The 26,344-nt window shown below is 47.0% G+C and overlaps 2 protein-coding genes across 10 annotated transcripts in view; one reads left to right on the forward strand and one right to left on the reverse strand.

Annotated features, from left to right (window-relative positions):
• Nucleotides 1-10,152, reverse strand: part of Cops3 (COP9 signalosome subunit 3) — a 30,451-nt gene extending 20,299 nt beyond the window's left edge. For 2 of the 6 annotated variants that reach the window (XR_003949446.1, XM_030246025.1), the window contains exons 1-2: nt 9,908-9,988; nt 1,775-1,879 (exon numbers count right to left, since the gene is read on the reverse strand). Coding sequence is in view for 1 of the 6 variants with exons in the window: in NM_011991.1 (NP_036121.1) it covers nt 1,577-1,631 (55 nt within the window). In the remaining 5 variants the exon portion in view is untranslated. Of the gene's footprint in view, nt 1-1,576; nt 1,723-1,774; nt 1,880-9,768 lie in introns of those variants that run through there. The other 4 variants (XM_030246026.1, XM_030246027.1, XM_006533383.4 and 1 more) reach the window with 4 other exon arrangements.
• Nt5m (5',3'-nucleotidase, mitochondrial) overlaps nt 9,854-26,344 on the forward strand; it is a 28,587-nt gene continuing 12,096 nt past the window's right edge. The window contains exons 1-3 of one of the 4 annotated variants that reach the window (XR_001779853.2): nt 9,854-10,279; nt 14,698-14,798; nt 22,657-22,717. Coding sequence is in view for 1 of the 4 variants with exons in the window: in NM_134029.2 (NP_598790.1) it covers nt 10,037-10,279; nt 14,698-14,798; nt 22,657-22,717 (405 nt within the window). In the remaining 3 variants the exon portion in view is untranslated. Of the gene's footprint in view, nt 10,392-14,697; nt 14,799-22,656; nt 22,718-26,344 lie in introns of all 4 variants that reach the window. The other 3 variants (NM_134029.2, XR_388314.4, XR_003949204.1) reach the window with 3 other exon arrangements.

The following is a 26,344-nucleotide window of genomic DNA, read 5'->3' on the forward strand; positions in this document are numbered from 1 at the left end:
TCCCATCCAGAGTCTATACTCCAGCTAGCCTCATTCTTTTCTCAGAAGCAACCCAGTGTTACCAGTGAACACCTTAAGGATCTAAAGACAGTCCACATGAATAGGAATACTCACCCATGCGCCATGCAGTCTATTTATTCACATAGATGGCACTGTGTTGTGTACACTATTAAGCATCTTTCTGCTATTTAATGATGACCTCAGATTCCTTTTCAGTTTGCAAAAAGTATATGCACTTTTCTTCCCACAGCTGCATAGGAATCCATTTGTACGGCTGTGCTGTAATTGTCTAATTTTAATTTTCTGTGTCTGTATGTGGTTATGTGCATGTAAGTGAAGGTGCGTGAAGAGACAGAAGAGGATGTTAGGTTTTGGGTCCCTTGAAGCTGGTGTTACAAGGGGTTGGGTGTCCACTAACAATGCCAGGAACTGAACTCTGGTCCTCTGAAAGAGTAGTACATGCTGAGAGCTGTTCTCCAGCTCCACTTAATTAACTTATTTAGAGACAAGGTTCTCATTGTGTAATGCTGGCTGGCCTTGAACTCAAGAGATCCACCTAACTCAGCCTCCAGAGTTAGGGGACTAAAGGAGTGCACGCCTATGCTCACTCCTTACTTAACTAGTCCTACCTGTATCGTATGGATGAATGACTTATTTAAAGAAAAAAAAAAATCACTCACAGGTGTCTATCTGGCCTGTGAGCTTAAGTCTATCACTGACAAGGAAAACGAGAATTACCATTTATTTTGCATGGTGTCATCATTTAAACCTTACAAGAGTTAGGTGGACAACTACCCGGACACACCTCATACCTCTCTTTTTCTACAGATGAAGAAACGAGCCTAACCTCACGGAATTTCCACATGTCAAAAGCATTTCTAACATGCTTTCTCCACTCCATTCCCTTAACTCTATTAAAGAGAGGTCACATTCTTCTGGCTCAAGATTATGGGTGTGTTCAAGTGACGAGATGAATGGACCAGACGGTATGCAAATTAAGGGGGGGAAATAAAGTAACAACTGTACGCCCTAGAGATGTAGTCCGACTACTGAAAGCTCCCTTGGAGCTCGGTTCGACCAAAATAGGGGCGGAGGATTCCGAGCGTGCGCCGCTGGCCAGCCAAGACTCACGCCTTCTAGCCAAGGAGCCTAGAAAAGACTCCCCTCCAGCCGCTAGAAGGGCCTGGTGGGGGCGGGGGGGCAGACCGGCAGGACGGACAGGACGCTAGACCAATCACCAAAAAGCAGTGATGGCCAAGGGACCAATGGGTGCTCCGGAATGCCCCTACCGGAAGTCACGCCCCCAAACTGTCAAGCGGCGCCCCGTGGCTGGGGCCCGGAGGGGGGGTGCTGGAGGGGGAGGGGAAGGAAAGTCTCCGGGGCCCGAGGCAGGGGAAGGCGACGGCAAGGACGACGGCGCACGACAGCACGAGGACTGCTCCCCTCGGCCGTGCGCTCCTACCCTAAGCACCAAGGCTTGAGCAGGTCCAGGGGGAGAGGCTAGAGAGCGAAGGGCGGTCCCAAATCCGCACCGGTGCCAGGGCATACCGGGCCAGCTCTGCGGCCCAGGCCTCACCTTGAGCTGAGAGCTGTCGGACACTGTTCACGAACTGCTCCAGAGCAGACGCCATGTTTCCCCCCGCTGGTGGCCCGAGCAACAGAGGTAAGCTCGCGCGGGAAAAAGCGACTGCTCTAGGAGGAGGGGCCCGGCGACCCACTAAAGCCTGGAGGCAGGTTGTGTCACTTCCGCCGGCCAAGCGCCGCGAGATCTTACCTGGCTGAGGCACCCCCTCCTGTCTCCATGGAAACAGTTCCGCTAGTCGCCGGAAGTCAGGTCCCCTCCCTCGCCTTTCATTGTAGTGCACTTGGGAAATCTCGTCTCATGTTAAATGGAAATAACGAAGAAAGGAAAGAATAACACTTAAGCACAAAATTTCTGGGCCCAGTTTTGCTTAGAATGACTGAACATTATTTTAAACCTAGCCACATACTTCCGACACGGCTCCATTGCCACTTCCGGAACATGTCACTAGAGAGCCATACTTTCTTCCAAAGGCAAGGGAAAATGACTCCTTTTGAAGGATGGGGAACTCGTTTTATAAGTTCCTAGGAATGGTGGCTTTTATCTAACGACCAGAAACCCTTCTGTATCTGAGGTTGTGCTCATTTCTGAACATACACAATGCCTGAGAACTAACAGCTTAGTGCTGGACAGTTTCCCAAGTCAAAGTGTAACATTAGGAAGGTTTTGAATTCTAAAGCTGAAAATTAAACACCAAGCAATTCCTCGGATTTCCAGGCTCCCCAGGTCTAGACTGAAGCAGTGATTTTTCTCATTCCATCTTTGGTTTCTTATATGACCATCATCTATCTGTAACAGTTAAACTCAGGTTAAACTTTCCCTCTGAAGCAAGCTCGGTAATCTAAGGCTAAGGGGTTCTGATAGATAGCACAGCACACTTTAGGTTCCTGCTTGGCTCGGAACTAATTTCTTTCCTAGGATTTCTAGTGCTGTAGCAAAGATGAGAAAAAGGTTACTTTGTATCACTTCATAAGATGAATGAAAGGCCTCAGGCAATGAGGCTTTAGAGGGAGACTCTTGAAAGCAACCGGGATCCAGGGTGTTAGTGTTACCGCTCTAAGGGGCAAGTTTTCCCTAATACAAGTGTTGCAGTTCCGAGGGGGCAATGCCAATGAATGTGTTACAGCTCCGGAAAGACTTCTCCAATGGAAGTATTACAGCTCTGAGGGGAGAGGTTGCTTGTGTGTAAGTGTGACAGCTGAAGGGAAAGTTATCCTGGCAGTCTGGAGCCAAGGAATGCCACAAAGTCACATGGCACATCAAACGTCACTCAAGAGATTGGGAGAGATAACAGAGGGTGCTGCCTCTCCTGGGAGAAGCAGCAGGGAATTGGTGAGGAGACAGGCTTATACAGAGTTTCATGGGGAAGGAGTTTTCCAGGGTAAAGATTTCCACGGTGAGGATTAGTGAGATTTCAAGCCAAACTCAAAGACTGGTGAGAGTTTGTGCTCAGGGATTCGTAGGTTTTGGAGCTGAGGAATTGGTGGGTTGGTGACAGGAAACGGTCACCAACAAGGATATTTAACCAGATTATAGGTTCCTGGTTTACAGTTGGAGATGGCACTACCCTCTGGAGGAATACTGCTTTATCTTCATCCTTCCAAGTGGTCAATGAACCACAGCTCCAAAGGGGGCAGAAACACCAGTACTAGTGGCATATCTAGTCATAACAAGAACTCTTTGCACACGTACTCACCAGTAAACCTCTATCTTGTTCCCAATATAGACCCACATATGGTTCTCTATAAGTTGACCGGGCATTACTATGGTCAAAGGGACTTTAGGGGTTGGACATCCCATTCTTTTGCTCATATAGCATCTTCATCTGTGGTCAAGCGGGTGGGCAACCACTCCCTGCTTGGATGGTATAGAGTAGTCAGGGATGAGCCAAGAGCCTGCATTTGTTGTCTCAGGGTAATGTTGCCCAACCCCTGTATGCTCTGATAAGGGGAGGCAGGAGTCCATAAAGGACAAGGGGAGAACCCTATGTGACTAGCAGGGCGAGACCTGATACCCAAGCAACTGGCAACAACTGGTCCCCAACCGGGGGACACTTAGTGAAGTCCACAACTGTGTTTTCAAATGGGGTTTCTCCAACACTCTGTACCCTTGAAGAGACATTAGGTCCCCAACTCAGGTTATTTTGGATACACATTTCACATTGTATACCACCTGGGCTGTGCTGGAGAGTCAAAGGATGTACAAAAGTCAGCTTAATAGGCCTTTATGAGCTTCCCAGATAAGGTGGGTCTTCTGGTGTAACTGACAAGACCTGAGACTATGGCCTCAGGAATTAGCCATTTTCAAATCCCCACCATCCATGTGGGAGACAGATTCCACTTTCAGTCTGATACTGAGTGTTAAGGATGTGAGTAGCTAGGCTCCCATTCTGCCACTGGCCTAAATCAGTGCATAAGGCACAGCTCTAGGTTCTACTGCTCCCTTGAAGGTGCAAGCTTCACTTCTCAGTCTTCTTTAGTTTCTTCCCTTGATGCCCTCCAAAGCATACAACTGCCACCTCTTTAGGTGACATACAGCATCTAAGAGTTCAAGGATTTCTTCTTATGTTTGCCTTGGTTTTGTTTGTTTGAGACAAGGTCTCACAATATTGCTCCGGCTGTCTTGGAACTCACTATGTAGACCAGGCAGACCTCAAACTCACAGAAACCTGCCTGCCTCTGCCTTCACCTTCGAGTGCCTGGATACCACTCCCGGCATGAATTCAAGGATTTCTTTGCCACGGGTTATATCTTTTCTTTCTGAGTTAGTTAGGCACTTTTTGCTCTATAAGGCTCATGTATGTGGAGGGTGGAAGGCATATTTAAGAGTCCGTGTGTATATTGACATACACCTCAGCTGTAGTAGCAGGGCCCAGGTCAGTAAGAAGTTATGCCTTTGGCAGATATTTCAAGTCAATGATGAAAATCAAGTTGACCATGGAGTACCCCGAAAGATATCCTTTCTCTTTCACAAAGCTGCCACCATTGGTGAAATACCCAGCATTCAGGGGCTAATTGGTTAGAGAATACCTCCCCCACAACTGATGCAGTCATGGTCTTGATGGTCTAGACCAACAACACTGGGTCTTGAGGTCTGAGGTACACAGTACTTCCAGGTGAATGTGCAGGTTCTCATACGTTTCCTGGCAGCTGATCATCCAGGCATTAGTTAGCCAGTATTGCCCCTTGTGCTCCGTCAGCACTGTGAGTGTGGGGTTCAAAAATGTTTGAGTCTTTGAGGCAGTCTAGTCCTCATTAACTAGCCCTGTCCCCATTTCCAGGCTTCTTTTTCAGGAAGGTAAAGATCGTTGGCTCTGAGGGGCCAGGTGGATACAGAAAAAGATATTTATTTTAAATTTTAAAAAGTTATGTACACTGGTATTTTGCCTGCATATCTGTGTGAGAGTTAGATCCACTGGAACCTGAGTAACAGAGAGTTTCGAGCTGCCATGTAAGTGCTGGGAATTGAACCCTGGTCCTCCGGAAGAGCAGGCAATGCTCTTAACCATCTCTCCAGTTCTGAGAATGGCAACTTTAAGGTCCAGACATGTGATGAAAGCAACCTTCCCCAGGGATGAGACCCAGGACAGGGTAGAAGTTACAGGGTTGGGTAGCAGGTGGCCTTGTTTACTGCTTATATATCCTGACCTGGACAACAACCATCTGTTTCTGTTTAGAGCCAGGCAGGAGAGTTGTGTTCCAGAACGACTGGCAGGGCCAGAGGAGTCATAATTACAGCAAAATTCCTAAGACCCAAACAAGCTTGCTGTTTCAGAAAAGAACATACCACCACCATTTCTGCTAAACTATAGTACACTAGGGAAACCTTGCTTCTCTGTAGCACATGTAATAATCTATTAGATGTGTACAGCTGTTAAGAAGCAAAGCACTTGGTAATGTGTGCAGGTTCACTGTGTGGCTTGAAAAGGCAAGCAGGTAATCCCAGAAGAGGCAGGGGCAGTATGGGCTTGTGGGAATTCCCCCCAAGCCCTAATTCTCTCAAGAAGTGTGACTAGAACACCAGACCTAGCACTTACAGACCACATGTGTAAGGCCAATGGGAGTCCTGGCTCCTGAGAGGTTTCTGCTCACAAAGAACTCGTAGCCCCAAACCAAGGCAGGGTTAGGGTTTATAAGGTCAAAACCCACAATTAACATTGTACTAGAGGCAGGCTGTGTGTGTGTGAATGTTTTAAAGGTTTCAGGTCAACTGATTAAAAGCAGTTTGTTTTATGTTGTAAAACAACAGACCTCTACCTCTGGAAGCTACAGATGTGGCAGCGTGAGAATCGTCTGCACAGAGAATGTGGTTGGCCCGGGGGTGGGAAGTGGTTGGCTGAGCTAACACTAGGACAAAAGGAAGTTACTTTGGGCAGTACAATATAAGATGCTGAAGTGTTTGAGTCTGAGAGATGCACATCCTCCCTCAGACTTCCATCCATCCCTAGTTACATTTAATAACAATACAATGTAATTGCTGTCAACAGATGTTACAGTGTATGGTGTAAGGAAAAGTACACATATGTCCACTACAAATGGAAAACTTATTTGTCTATCATTTATTTATTTGATCATTTATTTTTGAGACTGTGTCTCACTGCAGCTCGGACTGGCCTGGAACTTAATTTGTAGACCAGGCTGGCCTAGAACTCAGAGAGGTCTGCCTGCCTATGCTCTACCTCAATGCTGAGGTTAAAGGCAGGAACCACCATCCCTGTCTCAGAAGAAACATTTAAAGAATACTTTTGAACCGTGGTTAATTGATTCTTCAAATGGAAAAACCTGGTGGTACCAAGAGTCAATAGTATCTCAAAATACAGAGACAAAGACATGAGTCCTATAATATGAGTCACTAGAGCCAATCTTGTCCAAAGCACTCCTATTCTGAACTCTTTAGCCAAAAGATATGACACATCAGATTCCTCTTGTAATAATCTACTTGAGAAAGATACAGACAACCACACTGATTAAGCCAATTAAAAGTATGAGTCCTTTATTAGCCAGCAACCAAAAATAGGCTCATGCCTCCATGTTTCCTGTTGCCAAAGCTCAGGAATACAATGTTTTGAAAGGCAAAACCACTAAGATCATAATTTACCTCGAAGTTAAACGAAGGTCAGAGTAACCTTGAAGCATCCGTTTCTGGCAGATCATAGGAACTATTTTACATGTAATGCGATGGTCACTTTTGACTTGTACCTTCTTCAGTTGCTTTAGTTTAAATTTGTAGAAACATTATTTTGGTTAGTGATCTGGACCATGGTCCATCTGTCAGAAATCTCAATTGCATTGCCAAGGTAGATATGACTGTTCTGGGTATAGAGGGCTGAGAATTGTTTTAAAATCCCCACATGGAGTCAGAACAAGATGGCACTGCCTTTGATGATTCACCCTTATCACTGAATTGTTTAAATCTGCATTGTTTCCCTGCTCTAGGCTAGGAGTGTCCTGATACGGTAAGTCTAAAGGCACTGCACCTTCTGTGATTCCTTCAGGCAGGTGTTGGTGTGTCCTATGACTTTCTTGAGACACTGTTCACCCTAAATAAAAAGGGCACAGGCAGACTGAAGAAAAAAAAAATCAAGTTCCACTTGGCAAAATAAATGAGTCTAATTAATAAGATTTAATTGTAGGACCATGAAAAAGTCCCAAACCCTTAAGCTCCATTTTTGTTTGTTTTGTTTGGTTTGGTTTTTCGAGACAGGGTTTCTCTGTATAGCCCTGGTTGTCCTGGAACTCACTCTGTAGACCAGGCTGGCCTCGAACTCAGAAATCTGCTGCCTCTGCCTTCCAAGTGCTGGGATTAAAGGTGTGCACCACCACTACCCGGCTTAAGCTTCAATTTTATGTAGTGCTGTCTACAGACACACACCAGGAATACAGATGTACTTCACTATATCTCATCTGTGTGGTGCTAGGAATTGGATCAGGACTTAGACATTAGGCAGCGCGTTCTGTCTCCTGAGGTACAGTTGTAACCTGCAGCAGTATTAATGCAAACCTAAGCTTGTCTTAACACAGCAGATGTGAGTGACTACAGGCTCAGCAAATGTGAAACAGACAAACCAGACTCTGGGAAAGTGATGCGCTGTGTGCATCACTCCAGCCCAGCACAGCTTAGCCCAGCATCCTGCTGGGCTCAGCAAACACTGTCCCAGGAAAGATGGTCTTTCCTGCTGCAGGCTGGCACAGGGACACTAAATGACAAATTGCTGAAAGACGGTCACTCTGGTCAGGATTTTGAAGATTACCAACACTGCAGTGGGAGTCACCCCAGACAACATGCAACTGTCCCACTTCTTTTCGTTCTACCATTTTTGAAGCTCAGGGTGACTGTGCTACTTGATCTGGCCAGCCAAGCCCAGTTGAAGTGGCATGTTTTATGGATTGTGCTGTGTGACTTTTCCTGGAGAGATATGATAGACCAAAGAAAAAATTCCACCCAAGACTAGCTTGGTGAACCGATGAGTTTACTCAGATTACCACCACGCATAAGGGTGAGGGGTTAGTTAGAGGTGCATGGACAACTCACACAGCTGCATTAATAAAAGGTCCAGCTTTGTCTGGCTCTTGAAAACTCAACCCTGCTGCTCCCTGCCCAACTTTCAGGGAGCCCCACAGGAAGAGCCTCTTCTCCCCAGCTCTTGTTCACTGCCTTGAAAACCTTGTGAACTAGGAAGACCCTTGACTGTGCCAAGCCCTCTAGCCCCGGTGGGCTTACCTCAGGATAGGGTTCCAGCAGCTCATAGTTGTGGGAAGTCACATACGCCATTACAAGATGGCGCTGGCCACCGCTGGCCACCGCCCGTAAGTTCAGGTAAACAACCATTGTGCGCATGTGCATAAGGGTTTCTCACCAAATCAAAGCCCATCCCGGGGAATGTAAATGAGGCACTGAAAGCACAACCAATCAGGTATAGACACGCCACTCCTAGGCCTATATAAGCAGCGCCAGTTTTGGGGCTGGGGTCTTTTGGCTTCGCTATCAAGCTCTTCCAATAAACCTGTGCAGAAGAATCCTGTTGTGGTGTCTTCCTTGCTGGCGAATCGGGCGTCCACAATAGTCACAAAGCTTTTACTGAGTCAGTGCCTCTAGATTCTTGTCTCATGAACTTAGAGAATGAAGTTCATAGATGACAAGGAGGGTGAGTTTCTTTAAAGATATTTATTTTTCCTGAATGTATGTATGGGTATAACACACTTGCCTGGTGCCTGAGGGGGCCAGAAGAAGGTGTTGAATCTCCAGAAACTGAAGCTACAGACTGTTGTGAGCACTGTCTCTCTTCCATGTTAGCATGTCTATCAGTGGTGGTTCCTTGTTGTGGTCTTATTTAGGCAGCCATATTATTATGGAAGTTTTTCTGTCATTTCCAGAAAACATAATCTCACAACAGATTGTCTGGTCCTCCCATGTAACTTGCTTGGCCTTTTGGGACATGAGCTTTCTAGCTTTGTCTTTATCTTTCTTATTTTGGAAACATCCAGCCATCCCTCTTCTCTTTAGGACAGAGTCTTTTTAAAAAATCTTTACAAACATCCTGTGTATCCGTCTGTCTCTCTTTCCCTCCCTCCCTCCCTCCCTCTCTCTCTCTCTCTCCCCACGTTTTGGCAATATGTATGTCTGTGCACCACATGTGCCCATGGAGGCCAGCAGAGGGTGCTGTATGCATCCCCTGTGTTCAGAGTTGAGAGGATTGTGAGCAGCCAGCAGGGTGCTGGGAATCTAGATCAGGAAGGACCAAGATTTAACATACAGAGACCTTTCTTTACCAAAAATACCTTCATGTTTGCATCCTTTAAAATATTTTTTCTACCTACTAATTCCTTTTTTTTTAATAACATGAAGCACAGTAACAAATTTACAGACATATTTGGAGATTCACTATTGAATCCAGTGATGTTAGGATGGACACAGAGCATCTGTTTTTTTTAGAACCTTTATAGATTTGAAGGTTACACCTCTGATAGCTTTAAATTTTATAAGGTTATGGTTGCAAACATTCAGCATCTATGAACAAAGAGGATCACACACAGCAGGTGTATCTGCCTTTACCTGTACCTAAAACCTGAAATCCTCCCTGTCTATACTTGGGAATGACAAGCTGTTTAAAAACCTGTACCCATAATCCGGGATGGCTGGAACTTTGTTGGGCTCAGAGCTCAACGAAGTAAGCGCTCAATAAATACCTAAGGATTTGTTCCTCCGGTGGTGAGCTCCTCCATCCACCACTGCCTCAGTAGGAAGAGTGCTCCAGTCTGGCTTTCACAGGCGGCTGTAACCTGGGACTGGATGTCCCAGGGCGATCAGCACCCACGTCGCGCTCACCTTCTCTGGGCGCATGTCCCTTTAAGGGCGGCGGGGCTGCGCGCCGGCCTCGCTCTGGGCCGGAGCCTGCGCGTCCGTGTCCGCGGTGGAGGCTGCGTCTGCCGCGGGCCCCGGGCGAGGAGCGGGGCGATGCATAGGCTGCGCGGCTGCTGTGCGCGTCCCCGCGGTGCCCCGCTACGGGCCGAGCGGAGCCGGGCGAGCAGCCGCGCCCTGCGGGTGCTGGTGGACATGGACGGCGTGCTGGCGGACTTTGAGGGCGGCTTCCTCCGGAAGTTCCGCGCGCGTTTCCCCGACCTGCCCTTCGTGGCGCTGGAGGACCGGCGCGGCTTCTGGGTGTCGGAGCAGTACGGACGGCTACAGCCTGGGCTAAGCGTGAGCACCAGCCGGCCCCGCAGCCGTGCCCCGCGGGGAGGGGAAACTGAGGCCGCAGCTGTCCAGCCCCAAGCCAGCTCGACTCCTCCAATGACCTTTGGCGGGTTCTTTGGTACCACACGGATCCTGGGAGGACTAGGGCTACAGGGCTAGAGGGACCAACCATTCAGCTGTTGCTGGGTTTCCAGCTATCTCCTTAATCCCCCTTCCCAGCTGGACTCCCTTTTCCCCTCTCTTCCTCTCTCCTGCCGCTGCCCTTCAGTATCCACTTCTTCTAAATATTGGAGATTGAACCCAGACCTCTGTAGACTAGACAGGCTCCCAACCACTGACCTACATCTCCCATCCTCTTACTTTGTACTTTGTCCTTCATTCTCACTAGCTTCCCTAGGCTGCCCTTGAACTAATTCACTGTGTAGCCTAGGGAGGCCTAAATTTTTGATCCTCCTGTTTTATAGTCTCTCAAGAAGCTGAGACTGCAAGCCATGCTGGGCTTGAATTTTAAATTCTTGGTGTGTTTGGCCTCAGATAATTGGTTACATTAAAAACAAACAAAAACAAAAAACAAAACCGAGCATTCTCAGTCTCTTACCCAGACATGGCTATCCCTCCCAATGAAATTGACAGGAGTGTCTTTGCCATCCTCTTTTACCCCATGGAAGCATAACTTTGAGTGATACTGTATGCTAGAGAATGTGACTTGCAGAGTGTCACATGGGGAGTCGGACTGGGAAGAGTGAAACTTCCCTCTTGACCAGTGTAAGGTTTTTGGTAAGACCTTGGGCACCACTCCCCCAACCTTCCCATCCCTCATGGCTAGACAGAGATCCAGGCTTTTTGGTAAAGTGTAATTTGGAGACTTAAACTATTCTATGAAAGGAATAGGGGGATTTGCTCAGCATAAACTTAGAAACTCCAGCGTTTCTCACTTGGTTGTCTAGGGGCTATAGTGCTTGATGGTCAGAGGAGTGTTTTTTGTTTTTGTTTTTTAACTTATCAGGTTTGTAACATCTCGTTCTTCACAGTCTTCCAGGACTGAAGGCAGTGAGGTCATGAAGAAAAAGACACACAGAGAGCTGGGCTCTTTTCTGGAGAAACCACAGCACTCTTGGAAGCCCAGGGTGTTTGTAGGGATCAACAGAAAGGCGGGTGTATACGGATGGGCAGGGATGGGGACAGAGGTGTAACGAAACAGGGGAGGCAGTCTGCAGGGGGGAAACATTCAAGGGGGAAAGCTAGAGTGGCCATTCTCTGCATATACTGTCAAATTCTATACTTGGACCAGAGGAAGGCTTCTTCATGCCAGGGGATGGGGGTGGGGCTTTGCCCTTCCTTCATGGGTCTGAGGTTCTGGGGTGCTGACACAGCTCTGCCTATGTCAGTGACAGCACATTGCCTCAGGACTTCACTCAGCACTCTCTCCATTCCCTTATCTTGCTGTGGGAAGATGCTCCTGTTTCCTCCTTGCACACAAGGAGACCTGCCATCCTGCCATCATCACATCACGGGGTAGTAAGGAGCGCAGATGGGATTCAAGCCCCAGCAACACGTCTGCCTGCTCCACACAATTCTCTCCAACCACCCTACTGCCCTGTTCTCTGTTCTGCTTTCTCTTTTGATTTCAATACAGTACGGGGGTGGGTGGTAATACAGCTCAATGGTAGAGGATTGTCTAGCTAGTACAAGACTCTAGGGTTCTGTCCTAGCACTGCAGCTCTGCACCCCCAGCTCCCAGGCCCCTACATGATAAAGAAGGTACCTCCACAGTAATTTGGTTTACTGAGGGACAGGTATTTAAAGGGGACATGGGGTATCATTTCTGTTCATTCACAGATGGTACTGCTGCAAGCATCTCCACAGAGCCCAGATAGCTGATCTCTCCCGTGCTGAGACCTATGAAAGCTTTAAACCTAAGGAAATGCTCTGTCACCTCAGCAATCAACTGCTGCACTGCATAGGGTTCACTTACAGATGGCTGACCAACATTTGAATTTGGGGGACATAGTTTCCTTGTAGGAATATATTAAATTTAGTTTTATGTGTGTGGGTGTTTTGCTTTTATATACACATGTGCATTGTGTACAGTCCTGGTGTACAAAAGGTCAGAAAAAGGTATCCAAAGCCTTAGAACTGGAGTTACCATGTAGGTGCTAGGACTGAACCCAGGTCCTCTGCAAGAGCAACAAGTACTCTTAACCTCTGAGCCGTCTCTCCAGCCCCGGGAATATACTAATGGGATAAAATGAAATCTACCCAGACTCTGCAAGCTGACTTGTTTCAAACCGTACCATAGAGAGGAGGAGGAAAAGGAGGAAGAAGAGATAGAGATGGAGGAAGAGAAGGGAAAGGAGAATACAATGAAGGTTTAGGGGTTTAGCTTACCAGTAGTGTTTGCCTAGGATGCGTGAGGCCCTGGGTTTTCTTAGTACCATAAAACAACAAAGAAAGTAGCAGTGGCTCAGTAGCCCCTTGTATAGATATTCCAGGCCCAAAAGGACTAATTCCTGACTTCCAACTGCAAAATGAGAAAGTGTGTGGCAGGAAGGGCTGCAGGGACGGGAGAAACCTACTGGTTTCCGCTCATTCCTTTCCCAAGCCTCAGCTCACTGAAGAACATCCAGAGCCTCCCCGTAGCCTGGTTGTCTAAATATCTGTGGTTATACCAAACAGTCTAGGTATAGTAGATGTGGCCACTTTCAAATTTGTATTCTTGCCCCTTGGTATTGAGGCTTCCTGGACCCTAAGGATACCAAAATCTACAGATGCTCAAAACTATGTCATGTAAAGCAGTATGGTGTTTGTGTATGATCTATGTGATTGTATGCAGCTCGGCCTTCTCTAGGTGGCTTACACTGTGGAGGGCAGTGTAAATACTGTGGAGATGGTTTGGGATATTGAAGAGAAGGAGAAATGACACAGAAAAGGCCTGTGTAAATGTTCAGTTCAGACAGTAATTCTCACTCACTATTTTCTGTGATTGTTTGAATCCGTGGATGGTGACTCCATGGCTCCTGAGGGCCAGTTGTACCTTTGTCTTCATTCCCTGTGGCCGCCACAATACCCTTGGAGGGAAACGGGCAAAGGCAGCAAGAAAAGCTCGTCTCAGCTGACTTAGAATCCTCAGTTGTTAGGACAGGGACTGAGCCCAGAGAGGGGGATTTCCTCTGCCAGTGCTTCGCAGCGACAGGAGGACGGAGAGCTGGGAAGCTGACTCTGTAGGCTTGGTGTTGGGAGGGATGGGTGGGTCTTGTCTTCATGCTGTTGGAGAGAAGCTCCAGGGGGGTGGTGGCCAGCCCAGAGTTGACCCACAACAAGGGTCACACTACCTCCAAATGTGAGTTCAAGTCCTAATGGTGTTACCCCTAAGCGGCCATGCTTAAATTGTGGACCAGCAACCCTTGGTCCTTGTAGGTTGTAAGGATGGAACTGTTCGCCCATGTAGTTGACAGAGGTATGGTGCTCTCTTACCCAGGCAGTGGTATTTCCTGTACTGCACACATGTGCAGTGCCGAGCAGCTCCCTTCTCAGGGGCTGAGATGTCTGTCTGCCTCTTGCCTGGCCCCGGGAGAGGTCTGGCACTGGGAATGGGAGTTCTGGCCTACTAGTACATGGTAGAAAGGGGAGCCTTACTCAGCTACCGTTTTTTTCTGTGTGACATCAGTTTTCCTATACCTAAAAGGAGTGTGTTTCTTTTAAGACAGGGTTGTATTTTGAGACAGAGTTTTTATTTTATTGTTTAGACTGGCTTTGACCAACATGGGCCACCATGCCTTGCACAGAGTCTGGATTATTGGCTTTCAAATTTTACAAGCCACAAAATCCTTGTGGGGGGGGAGGGGTGCAGAAACAGGTGGATCTCTGAGTTTGAGCCCAGCCTGGTCTCCATAGAGAGTTCTAGGATAGCAAGAGCTACACCAAGAGATCCTGTCTTAATAAGATAAAATAACGTGTTGGTACTTTAGCACATACACCAGCAAGAGCAGAGCTGTTCTGATTGTGTGATGAGGAACTCAGCACTCTCCTCGCTGCCCTTTTCCAGCTCCCCATATTCCTATCCTTGTAGACCATGTAGACTTCAGAGTCTGCAGGTTCCATCAGGTTTCAACCCAGCTTTCTCTGAATTCCCACTGAGTTCTAGCAAGCCTAGGACTATCCCCAACCCGAGGACATCAGGTAGCTCTCCCAGAGCAGACACCTTGGCTTGTCTCTGCTGGGCCCCAACAGAAGTCACCCCCTTCCCTATAGAGGGACCCAACACATGGTAACTCGTAAGATTCCTCAGGAAGCAGGCCTGGGGTGAGTATAGGGCACCTTGAACTCTCTACCCAGCAGCAGCAGTCCCACCCAGCTGTGTCTGTTTCTGAGAGGAGGCATGAGGCGTGGGAGCCTGGAGGTGACCTGCTTTGTTGGCTTCTCAGGAGAAGGCGATCAGCATCTGGGAGTCAAAGGATTTCTTCTTTGAACTTGAGCCTCTCCCTGGAGCCGTGGAAGCTGTGAAGCAGATGGCCAATCTACAGAAGTGAGTATGTCTTCCTGCCTTGGGACTCCATCCAGGCCTGCACCTTTAGCTTGCTGTCTTGCCCTTCCCTTCTCAGTCCTTCTCAGTCTTTCAGGGGCTGGAATGTGAGCAAAGGTCGGGGGTGTCATTCTGTCCTGGTAAACAGAGCTTGTGTGGACTGAAGCCCTCACTCTGTCCCCACCCTCTGGTCCTCTGCAGCCTGTCGGGACTTGGGCAGTGTGCTTCCATTTCAAGTGTAGAGTCCAGGGCTGTCAGAACACCTGCAAAGTGACTGAGTCACAGCTACTGTCAGATTCAGAACTTTTTCATCATCTCTAAAAGAAAATGTCAAACCTATGAGCACCTGCTCGTTCCTGGCCTTCTGTGGTTCCTAAGAACCACCGATCTGCTCTCTGCTTCTGGGCCTGGGCCTGCTATGGACAGTTCATGTAAGTGGTAATCTAGTATGTGGTCTGGCTTCTTAAACTTAATGCTTTTAAGGTTTATTTATTTTGTAGTGTATCTCAACACTCACTCTCTTACTCTGTGAATATATGTGACTGGGGGTGGATTTTTGTATGACTTACGTATGATGGGCAAGTGCTGTAACCATTGAGCTATACCCCCAACCACATACTTATATTTTTGACAATGGAATATAGTCAGTTGTATAGATCTGCATTTTATGTGTGTCCATTCATTACTTGATGGGCATTTGGACTGTTTCTGTCTTTTGTCTTTGTAAGTAGGACTGCTATGAACATTTGTGCTAACATTTGTTTGAACACCTGCTGTTAATTCTTTGGGGTATACACCTCGAAGTAAAACTGTGAAGTTGTAGGTAATTCTATATTTATGTTTTAAAGAACCATCATGCCGTTTCCCATTAACTTCAGAAAGACTGCAGTTTCTTGACATATTTGTCAACACTTGTTATTGTCTTATATTTTCTAGCCATCTTGGTGGTGGATTATTACTATGGTCTCTCGTTGTGGTTTTTCTTTTCTTTTTGTATCTGGGTGTTTTTACTGCATGCATGTCTGTGCACCACATGCATGCCTGGTGCCTGCGGAAGCCAAAGGAAGGTGTCAGGTCCTCTGGAGCTAGGGCCACAGATGGTTCTGAGCCACCATGTGAGTGCTGGGAGTAGAACCTGGGTCCTCTAGAAGATCAGTGTTTTTAACTGCCGAGCCAGCTCTTCTCCAGCCCCTTAACTTTTGGTCTTATTTTTAGATCATCCTATCTATCTATCTATCTACCTACCTACCTACCTACCTACCTACCTACCTACCTACCTACCTTTGTACTGCTGAGGATGGGACCAAGGGTTTTGTGCATGCTAGTTGTCTTAGTTACTTTTCTGTTGCTGTGCAGAGGCACCATGACCAGGACAACTTATAAATGAAAGCATTTAGTTGGAGGTTTGCTTACAGTTTTGAAGAGTTAGTCCATGACCATCATGGTGGGGAGCATGGTGGCTGGCAGGCACACATGGCACTGGAGGAGTAGTTGGGAGCTTCTATATTATCTGTAAGATGGAAGCAGAGAGATTGGAATTTGCCCTGGCTCAACCTTAAAGACACTCCCAGTGATAGCTCCTCCAGCAAGGTCACACCTTCTAATCCTTATCAAACACTCCACCTGCCAGGAACCAAATATTAAATCTGTGAGCCTGTGGGGGCCATTGTAGTTCAAACCACCAGGTAGGTAAATGCCCCAGTTCCCATGGTCCTTGTCCCTTCCTTCCTCGCTTTTCTTTTCTCTTATTTTCTTTATTTTCTCCCTTCCTTCCTTCCTTCCTTCCTTCCTTCCTTCCTTTCTTTCTTTCTTTCTTTCTTTCTTTCTTTCTTTCTTTCTTTCTTTCTTTTTCATATAGGGTCTCACTATGTAGCTCTGGCCTGGAATTTGCTATATAGACCAGGCTGGTCTTGAAATAATGGAGACCTATTTGTGTCTACCTCCTGACCACTGGGATTAAAGGCATACACTACCGTACACCACACGCCGCTCTCCTCTATGAGCTGTTAGATATGTTAGTATCTAATTAGTCTCACATCTTTTGTTGAAAAAGACTGTTTCTCCTGTTGAATTGTCTTGACACTCAGTTGACCGCAAATGTAAGGGTTTACTTTGAGGTTTGCCCATGATTCTGCTTAACTTAGCCAGCTGAGTAACAAATGTAATATGGTATGTGTAATATAAATGCCTCTAAAGCTATCCACCTTAAAGTTCTAATATGAGGCTGGCAGGATGGCTCAGCAGGTAGACACTTGCTACCAAGCCTGGGGCTAACTCTGGAATCTACATAGTAGAAGAAGAGAACTGATTCTTGTAAATCATCCTTGGATTTCTGCAAGCATGCACATGTGAGCACGCGTGCGTGTGCGCGCGCACACACACACACACACACACACTGTAAATTCAAATCTGACTAAACAGGTACAAGGAAAACAGAATGCTTGTAGTTTGAGTTGAACTGTAGACCTTGTTCAGTTAGTACTTTATCTTTGGGCTTGAACTCAGGCCATGTATTTCTTATGTCTTATGGTATGAATTTGATTTATAAAGATCTTTGGGAAGTAGGCATGGCTGACCCTCCATTCTTGTAAATTCCTCACCCTTGGATTTAACCTATTTTTATTATTTATTTTCTGAGCTTGTAATATAATTACATCATTTCCCCCTTCCCTTTCTTCCTCCCCAGCCCCTCCATTGTACCCCTCCTTGCCCTCTTTCACACATATACATATGCATGTGCACACATATGCACACACACACACTACTAAATACAAACTGCCCAGTCTATATAAAGTCTATATAATGTTACTTGTATGTCTTTTTTTCAGGGCTATTTGGTATTGGATAACCAGTTGTTCTTTCTCCTGGGAAAGACCTTTTTTGCTCACTCTTTTTTTTTTTTTTTTTTTTTTTTTTTTTTTTGAGACAGAGTTTCTCTGTATAACCCTGGCTGTCCTGGAGCTCACTCTGTAGACCAGGCTGGCCTCAAACTCAGAAATCCACCTGCCTCTGCCTCCCAAGATCTGGGATTAAAGGTGTGCACCACCACTGCCTGGCTCATTTTTGCTCACTCTTATTATATTCCTTGGTCTCCTGTGGTTCTTCATGTAGGAGAGATGCCTCCCCGGGCTCTCCCGATCCAGTCCTGTGAGCCTACTGTCATTTTTCTTGTTCAGCTCACATTTAGGTAGTCATGTTGGTGAGACTCCTTATTCCTCTGGCTCCTAAAGCCTTTCCAGGATCCTCTTCCAAAGTGGTCCCTGAGGTGCAGGAATACTGTTGGAAATGTCTCCACTGGGACAAGACTACATAACGTTTGATCAGTTCTGAGTTTCTGTGATGGTGTCTGTCAGGTGTAATGAGGAGTTCCTTGATGAGGGATAATACCTATCTGTGGGTATAAGGACAGATACTTAACACATAGTGAGAGACTTAGCTGGCTTAGGGACTTGGGAAAGTAGCAGTTGTAGGTCCTATTCCAAGATGCATGCCTTCCCATGCCCCGAGTAGTCGGCTTCATTCCCAGTACCGGACATGCTTTCTTCCTGTAGAATGGGTCCTATGTCCAAGGAGAGAGCAGTTAGTTTCCCGTGTGCCACTCTGTACCATTAGGGTTACTACTGTATCATGCTTATCACCGTTGTGATTCAGTGGTCTCATGTCTGGGTAGGGCTGTTGGTTGCCTCCCTCCTTTGGAAGTTTGCCTGGGATCTTAAGGCTCTGTGAAAGCTAGTCATCAGGATGGAGGCCTCAGGTCAGCTCCAGCTCAGAGTTCCCAGGCCTCTCTCTGAGGTGCATGACGTCTTCAGCGTTAGGTTAGCACTTACCTTTCATCTCTAGGGCACAGGGTCAACCAAAGACAGGAGCAGGAGCCATTTGGGAGTCTCTTGGGCAACCCTGACCAACAACTCAAAGGAGGGCTTCTTATATCTAGTATTGGAACTTTTGTGTGATTGTTTTTGGCTCTTGGAGGGAGCATTGTCAGCTGAGATGGAAAATTTTCACTAGGTCTATATGGGTGTAATTATAAACCAGCTTATGGCTTTACAGACATTTTATTATTATTTTACTCTTACCATCCTTCGAACCTATTTAAAAAAAAACTGAAAGTTACATTGGGAGAGATAAAAAAGGAAGAAAGCAAGAAAGCTTAAGGATAGAGTGGTGAGATGGCTCAGCAGGTACTTGCCACTAAGCCTCCCTAAGTAAGAGTCCTGAGACCCACGGAGTAGAGGAAGACTGACTTCTGCGAGTTGTCCTTTCACCTCCACATGTACACGGTGACACCTCCATACAAAACAATAGGTAAATGTAAGGTTTTTTTTTTTTAAAGAGTTAGATAGACTAACCAGAATATATTATATACATGTATGAAATTGTCAAAGAACAAATTTAATCAGGAAAAAGTTATATTTTTTAATAAAAAGTGTATTTTCAGTATATCCAGTATACTAATAGGCCTCTCGTATTAGTTAACTTTGTGCTACTACTATATAAAACACGTGAGAAAATCAGTTTAGGGAAGAAAAAGGATTGGGGTCTTGAGAAGTGGACTCAGCAATTATGAGCACTTGTCCTGTGGAGGACCTGGGTTTCATTCCAAGCTCCCATGTTGCTGTCTGTAACTTCGGTTCCATGGGATTTGATGCCCTCCTCTGACCTTGGGCAGCACACATTCACACTGTGCACATACGCACATGTAGGCAAAACACTCCTAAAATAATAAAGTTATTTATTTATTTAGAAAAGAAAAAGATCTTTTGGGGTTCATGCCCATGGAAAGGGAATGGTCACTTGTTATGTTTCTTTGAGCGTGGTGGCACAGAACATAGCAGCTGGGACCATGTGTTGGAAGAGGCCTGTTCACTTCATGGTGGCTAGGAATTGATGAAAGAGAGACAGGAAGAGATAAGAGTCTCGATGTCTTTTCTGAGGATACACCGCTTTCCTCCCATAATTCCCAAGGCTGGAACCTCTGGGGAGTGCTCCAGATCCAGACCGTAGGACACATGATACAGGTGTGTTTGTAACGAGCATGTGTGGACTCTTCTATTTGTGCAACCAAGTAGTGCAGTAGAAGTGACTACACCATGGTGGCACTGCTTTAGGCCATCAGGCCACTGGTGTTGGTGAAAGGCACACAGAGGATGTGCATGGGTCACATAAGGCAACCTTAGTGGTTGGTGCCCACAGGGATTTGCAGCCCACTCCCGTGGATGCTAAAGGAAAGCTATGCCAGCACCTGTGCTTTTCAGAATCCTCCTTATTGCCTCAGTCTGTGTGTGCTGAACATTTCAGCCACACTGCTATGTCCTGGCACAGGGCTTTTGAAAAGGGTCTGCAACTGGACTGCTCAGGCTCAGGTCCCAGCAAGCTCTCAACCTTCCTGAAGCTCTGTTTCTTAAACTGTTTAAATTGCAGCTAATAAGGAGGTAGCCACAGGATCGTACTGTGGCTCCTGGCACAGAGCGAGGTGCTCAGTAAAAGCAGCAGGAGCTGCTGCTACCCATGGGAGTTAGTAGATGTGCACACAGAGGTTTCAAGAGGGATGCTGCATTCATACTGCAGTGTGGCTGAGCCTGGAAGCCTTGATGCCAAGGGGAAGGATCCAGACACAGAAGCCACACACTGAATGATCTCAGTTACACGAAATCTCCACGACTGGCTGATCATCAAGACAAGATGCAGATCAGTTGTCTCCAGGGGCCAGCCAAGGTCGGACTAGGTACTGACTGCTTAGTAGGGTTTCTTTTGTGGGTGATGGAAATATTCTAAAAATCAAGTTTCAGTTGTGTTTGATAAAACGCTACAGATATACTAAAATGTATTTAATTTTATACTTTAAATGGGTCCATGTTTTATTATATGGATTATCTCAGCACAACTTAAAATTGGGACAGGATACACCTTTATACACCTTCGATCCCAGCCCTCACAAGGCAGAGGAGGTGAATTTCTGTGAGTTCAAGGCCAATCTGGTTTATATATCAAGCTCCTGGCCAAGCAGGGCTGCATGGAGAGACCCTGTCTCAAAAACAAAACAAAAACAACACCAAACCCAAAACAAAGCAAAAAAACCTTAAAATCAGTTTGCTTGATTTTTCAGAAGACAGGAGCAGCAGGTGTGTTTATTTAACAGGGAGGGTGAATAGTTCATTGAGTGCAAGAAGCCAGACAGAAAACACACTCAGGTGCTCTAGGACATGCAGAGCCATCTGTAGCTGGGGAAAGCAGCTTGTTGGTTGCTGGGGTTCTGGGGTCGGGAGGTCAGGCAGGGGCAGGTGGGGGAGAGTGTGCTCTACTCTTGACCATGGAGATGTGTCTTGATCATGGAGATGTGTGGCATGTGTGTACCACAGCTTATCAAAAATGTCCCCTTTTAATAAGTGCTGTTTTCAAAGATTTTTATATTTTGTACTTACGTGTGCTTACCTGTATATGTGTATGTGCACCACATGCATGCTTACCTGTATGTATGTATGTTCACCACATGCATGCTTGCATGGCAATTGTATCCCAATAAAGCTGTGGAAAATGATCAGTTTGAGCCAGAGAGCACCTCTGTAGATGCATCTCCTCAGAAGGCTGAGGCAGGGGGATTAGATGAATAGATTCCCGACCAGCCAGAGCAACATAACAAGACTCTGTCCTGTGACTCCTTAGCATAAAGATTTAGTTTAGGTGAGTGGAGGGGTCAGGATTGACCAGACTGTCTGTTTTGAGGCTGAAGAGTTGAGCGCAGGCAAAGGTTGGCACTGAGATCCTGCCAAAGTCATTCTGAGCTCTGGGGTAAGCAGCGTGTGGTGGCAGCAAGGCAGCAGAGAAGAGGGAAGACAGCTTGCATGCTGGCCTTCCCTCTAAGGTTTGGGGGCATGTGAGGAAAAGCCAGTCTAAGGCTAGACCTTCATGTGAGATAGCTTCCACAGAGGTTGGGGCAGATACTGCCAACCATGTTGTCTCTGCACCTGGTCTTTTCGCGAACACTGAGCAGATACAAGCAAAACTACGCAGAGACCACAGACAGGCTTCCACGGATGGCTCCAGGGACTCTTGCTAAAAAGTTCAAGAAACGCCACTCTCGCAGCTCGGCTTGATGGGCCATCTCATACAGAGTAGAACCCGATGCTATTATGGTTTGACAGTGGGGTGGGGGTGGAAACTGGGACTCCATCCTGTGGGTGTGGGGAGGAGCAGGCCCCTGGGAAGCCCTTTGTGGTCCGGTCAGAGATTCAGAGCTGTGATGGTGCATTTATCATGCAAAGCCCATGTCCCCCTGAGGCTGCATGCTGGAGAGCTTGTGTGGTTGGAGCCTGCCTCCCTTCCTGTGCAGCCTGCAGCCCGGGATGGGGGATTCCTTTCCTTATTCCTTTCAGTCAGCTGGGGATGAAGTTGTCTTTCAGCTGTCTATAGGCTCTGCAGTATTTTTTTTTTCCTTTTTGGTGCTGAAGATGGAACTCAAGGCCTTGTCTATTGGATACACCTTCTCTACCATTGAGCCTCCAGTCCTCTGCATCTGTTCAATGCTGTGCTTGTTAGCAAGTGCCCATTTCTCTCCCTGTTTTCTTATTCAGCTCGAGTGTTTGTGCTTAGCCCAGCTAACCTTCTGGGTCTAGTCCTGCAAATATTGCCCCACCTCAGAGTTGGTTGCCTGTGGTCAGGACAGATCATTTGCAGCTATCCAAGACCTTTGACTGGGGTGGAAGTCGTGCATCGTAGCCTCTTGTGTGGGAAGACGGAGAACAGTGGGCTTTCCCATGACAGGTGCAGGCTCAGTCCCTGGCAGGGCTCGGCTAACAGAGGTGGGCGGTGAGCAGCGGCGTGGAGATAGCTGCAGGGCTCACTGTCCTTTCTCTTCTGGCAGCACTGATGTCTTCATCTGTACAAGCCCCATCAAGATGTTCAAGTACTGTCCCTATGAGAAGGTAAGGAGTCCGTTCCGGGCAAGGGCTGCTATGGCGCAGGGCCTCGTCTGGTGCTCCCTGCTCTCTGCACCAGCCAGAGGCTCTGTCTCATGTACTGGATTGGCTTGTTCCCGCATGGGCTTGGTGGGAAGGTGGGCGTTGTCGCATCTGTCAACTGGCAAAGACTGGTAAGGGAGGCCACAGGGATCAGAGAGAGGACCATGTGGGGGGGGGGTGGCTAGACGCTCAAGGGCGTCCTGCATGAACAATCCTCCCTCCTTTCGCTCATTGTCACACTCACCTCTGTGGTACTGGGATTGGAACTCAGCATCCTATTTGCCTGGCAAGTGCTCCTGCACTTAGCTGCATCCTCAGGCTTACACGAAAAGTCCTAACCAAGAGCTGGGCATAGTGGGGAACATCTGTAACCCCAACACCCAGTAGGCAGAGACAGGGATCACAAATTCCAGGCAAGCCCGTGCTACATAGTGAATTCAAGGCTAGGTTAGGCTACAGTGAGATCTGACATACCCTTCAAAACAGAAAGTCTAAGCAAGGAAATGTAAGTTTGTTTTTCTGTGTGCTCTTTTGTCTTTACTGGAAGACATAGAGGTACAGCAGAGAGCTTTTTGTGCTGTAGAAGATGCTGGCTGCTTTCTATGTGGGGAGGATAGGACCACCACACCTTGCTGGTTTCCCAGACACCCAGGATGCCGGGTTCCCAGTCGGGTTTCCCCAATTCAGGCTTTAGATCGTCACGCTGAGGCTTCTGAGTATCTCCACCTTTCTCTCTTCCACACAATGTTGTCCTTGGCCTGGAGTTGTTATGTGCCTTGCTTAGGGAGGCTCTCACACCCACTGTGGGTTATGTGAGCAGATGCTGTGCCAGCTGGGTTCATCCCGACCCCCTGACCTCTCAAGGCTGGGTTCATTTCAGCACAAGGGAATGGGTGTTGGATCTACAGCTCCTGGGAGTGAAAGATGGGTCCCCACTTTGTATCAGAGCACCTATCTCCCAAGGACATTCTGGACTGGTGGGGTCAACCTCCTCTGGGGACTGGTTAGAAATAGACATTTTCAGTAACACTGACCTTTTGAGTCAGAAATTCTGAGTGCCAGTGTGGTCTCAGCCAGCTTGCCAGATGACTCTGCTGGACCCCTGCACTTGAGCCGTTGAAGGTGTGGTGACTGCTTCAACTTTAGCTGGCCCAAACAATTGGACGTGTGGACAGAACAGGTGCCCTGGGTGATTGTTAAAATCTGCAGGCACCTGAGTTCCTTATAGATACTAGCATGGTGTGTACACATCTTCCCCCGCCCCGCCCCACCCCATGATCTTGAGTACTTAAGCCATCTCAGGTGATTAATACCCGATACAGTTCGAATGCCTTTGCTGTGGATGCTCGACAGTTTTGTATAGAGAGTGATGATAGGAAAGTCCGAACTTGGTCAGTTCAGCTGCCGGTTATAATTTCTGTTGATTGTGGTGAGCCTGGCTGAATACTGATTCTACTGGTGTGGTCTATCCTGCTGCTTCCCCCTCCCCCCACCCCCACCCCCTCCCCCTCCCACTCCATGACTGGTGAAATGGGCTATGCTTCCTGTGGAGTCTCTTTCTGAAACAGACCTGGCATATGTCTGCTTCTCTTATTACCACCACATCAAACCTCTGTGTAGAATTAATGTTACCTCTGAAACTTGATAAGGTGGATCACATCAGCCCCATGGTAATTAGCTCCCTATAAAAACTAAGCCTGGGGCTGGAGAGATGGCTCAGTGGTTAAGAGCATTGACTGCTGCTCTTCCAGAGGTCCTGAGTTCAATTCCCAGTGACCACATGGTGGCTCACAACCATCTGTAATGGGATCTAAAGCCCCCTTCTGGTGTGTCTGACGACAGCTACAGTGTACTCTTATAAATAAAATAAATTTTAAAATTCTTAAAAAAAAATTAAAAAAAAAAAGCCTGGCCTAGCCTCAAAGCCTGTCTGACTCTGCATCATGGCTGCTCCTTCCCTCCATGACTTGTATTGTAGCTCAAATGTGAAATGCCCTCCGTGGACTTATGTGGACCCTTAGCCCCTAGTTTGTGGTGCTGGTGTGGGAGGTTGGGGAACCTTTAAAAGATGGGGCCTGGCTGGTGATAGTGAATTACTGGGGGGGGGGAGCAGGTTTATGGGCTAGAAACTCCCCTTCCAACCTGAAATTCTCTCTCTCTGTTTCCTGGCTCACCCAGATATGAGCAAGCTTTCCCCATGCCTTCCCTCCGATAATAGAGCTGTCCCCTCAAACCACAAGCTAGGACCAATCCTTCCTTCCTTAAGGTTGGTCTTTCAGTACTAACAACAAAGCAAGTTGGAGTTGGTAACGACCCTCTCTGTGTCCTGTGTTGATGGCCAGTACGTTAGCTGACCACCACATCTAATGTCTGTTCACCCTCTGCCATGTCGTGCTCTATCCCAGCCCTGGTTTCCTGTATAACCTGCTCAGAAAGGCTCCATTTCTTTGTTTCTGGATTATTTCCTGTCTTTTACCAGACTGGGGTCTGCAAAGATGCACTACCATCCTCCCCAGTGAAGAGCTAGGCATGCAGAGAACATTTAAATAGATACATTGTTCAACAGAGAACTATCAAAAACATCTTAAAGTTATTTTGGGGTGAATTTTGTATATGAGTGCTGTATTTACATCATTTTTACCCATCCTCCCTCTCCAACTTCTTCCCTGCCCTCCCTATCTCTCAGATTCACGAGCTCTTCTTTAATTATTTATCCTCTGTGTGGGTCTCTCTCCATATCTGTCTCTGTCTGCTCCTCCCTCCCTCTCCTGAATCTGTTTAGTGTTTCTTGTCTATACAGGAGCCAGCCTCTTGGATAACCTATGAGGGAGCTCATCCCAGGAGGAAAGAGGGTCTCCCACTCTTAGCAGCATGGATTCTCAGTAGCTCTTTGCTAGGCCTGGGGCTTTGTAAAAATCCCCCCAATCACATTAATGTGCCAACTGGTATTTTCATCATGTAGACCTTGATTGGGTAATCATACTGTCGAGGTTTCATGGTTAAAGCTTCTTTGTCATATCTTTTTTTTTTTTAAGATTTCTTTCTTTGTTTTATATATGTGAGTACACTGCAGCTATCTTCAGACACACCAGAAGAGGGCATTGGATCCCCATTACAGATGGTTGTGAGCCACCATGTAGTTGCTGGGAATTGAACTCAAGACCTCTGGAAGAGCAGTCAGTACTCTTAACTGCTGAGCCATCTCTCTAGGCCCATTTGTCATATCTTGAAGACACTATTTCAAAGCAAGCATCCTGGCCTTTTGGTTCTTACAAACTTTCTGGCTCATCTTCTGATGTTTTTCCTGAACTTTAGATGTAGGGGTTGTGTCATAGATGTAGCAATTGGGGTTGTACATTTTGACCAGTTGTGGCTGTCTGTAATAGTCACCATCTGCTACAAAAAGGAGCTCCTTTGATGAGGGGTAAGAGCCACGCTTATGGGTATATAGATGCACATTTAGACTGCAGTAATAAATTATATGGTTTAGGAAGATGGCAGTAATAGATTCTCCTCGAGGGTCTGTGGCCCCTCTAGACACAGGTAGTAGGCTAGGTCTGTGGCACCTGTCATGAATTCCCTCCTACTTGA

This window comes from Mus musculus, chromosome 11 (assembly GCF_000001635.26).
Source record: "Mus musculus strain C57BL/6J chromosome 11, GRCm38.p6 C57BL/6J".
Taxonomy (NCBI): Eukaryota; Metazoa; Chordata; class Mammalia; order Rodentia; family Muridae; genus Mus; species Mus musculus.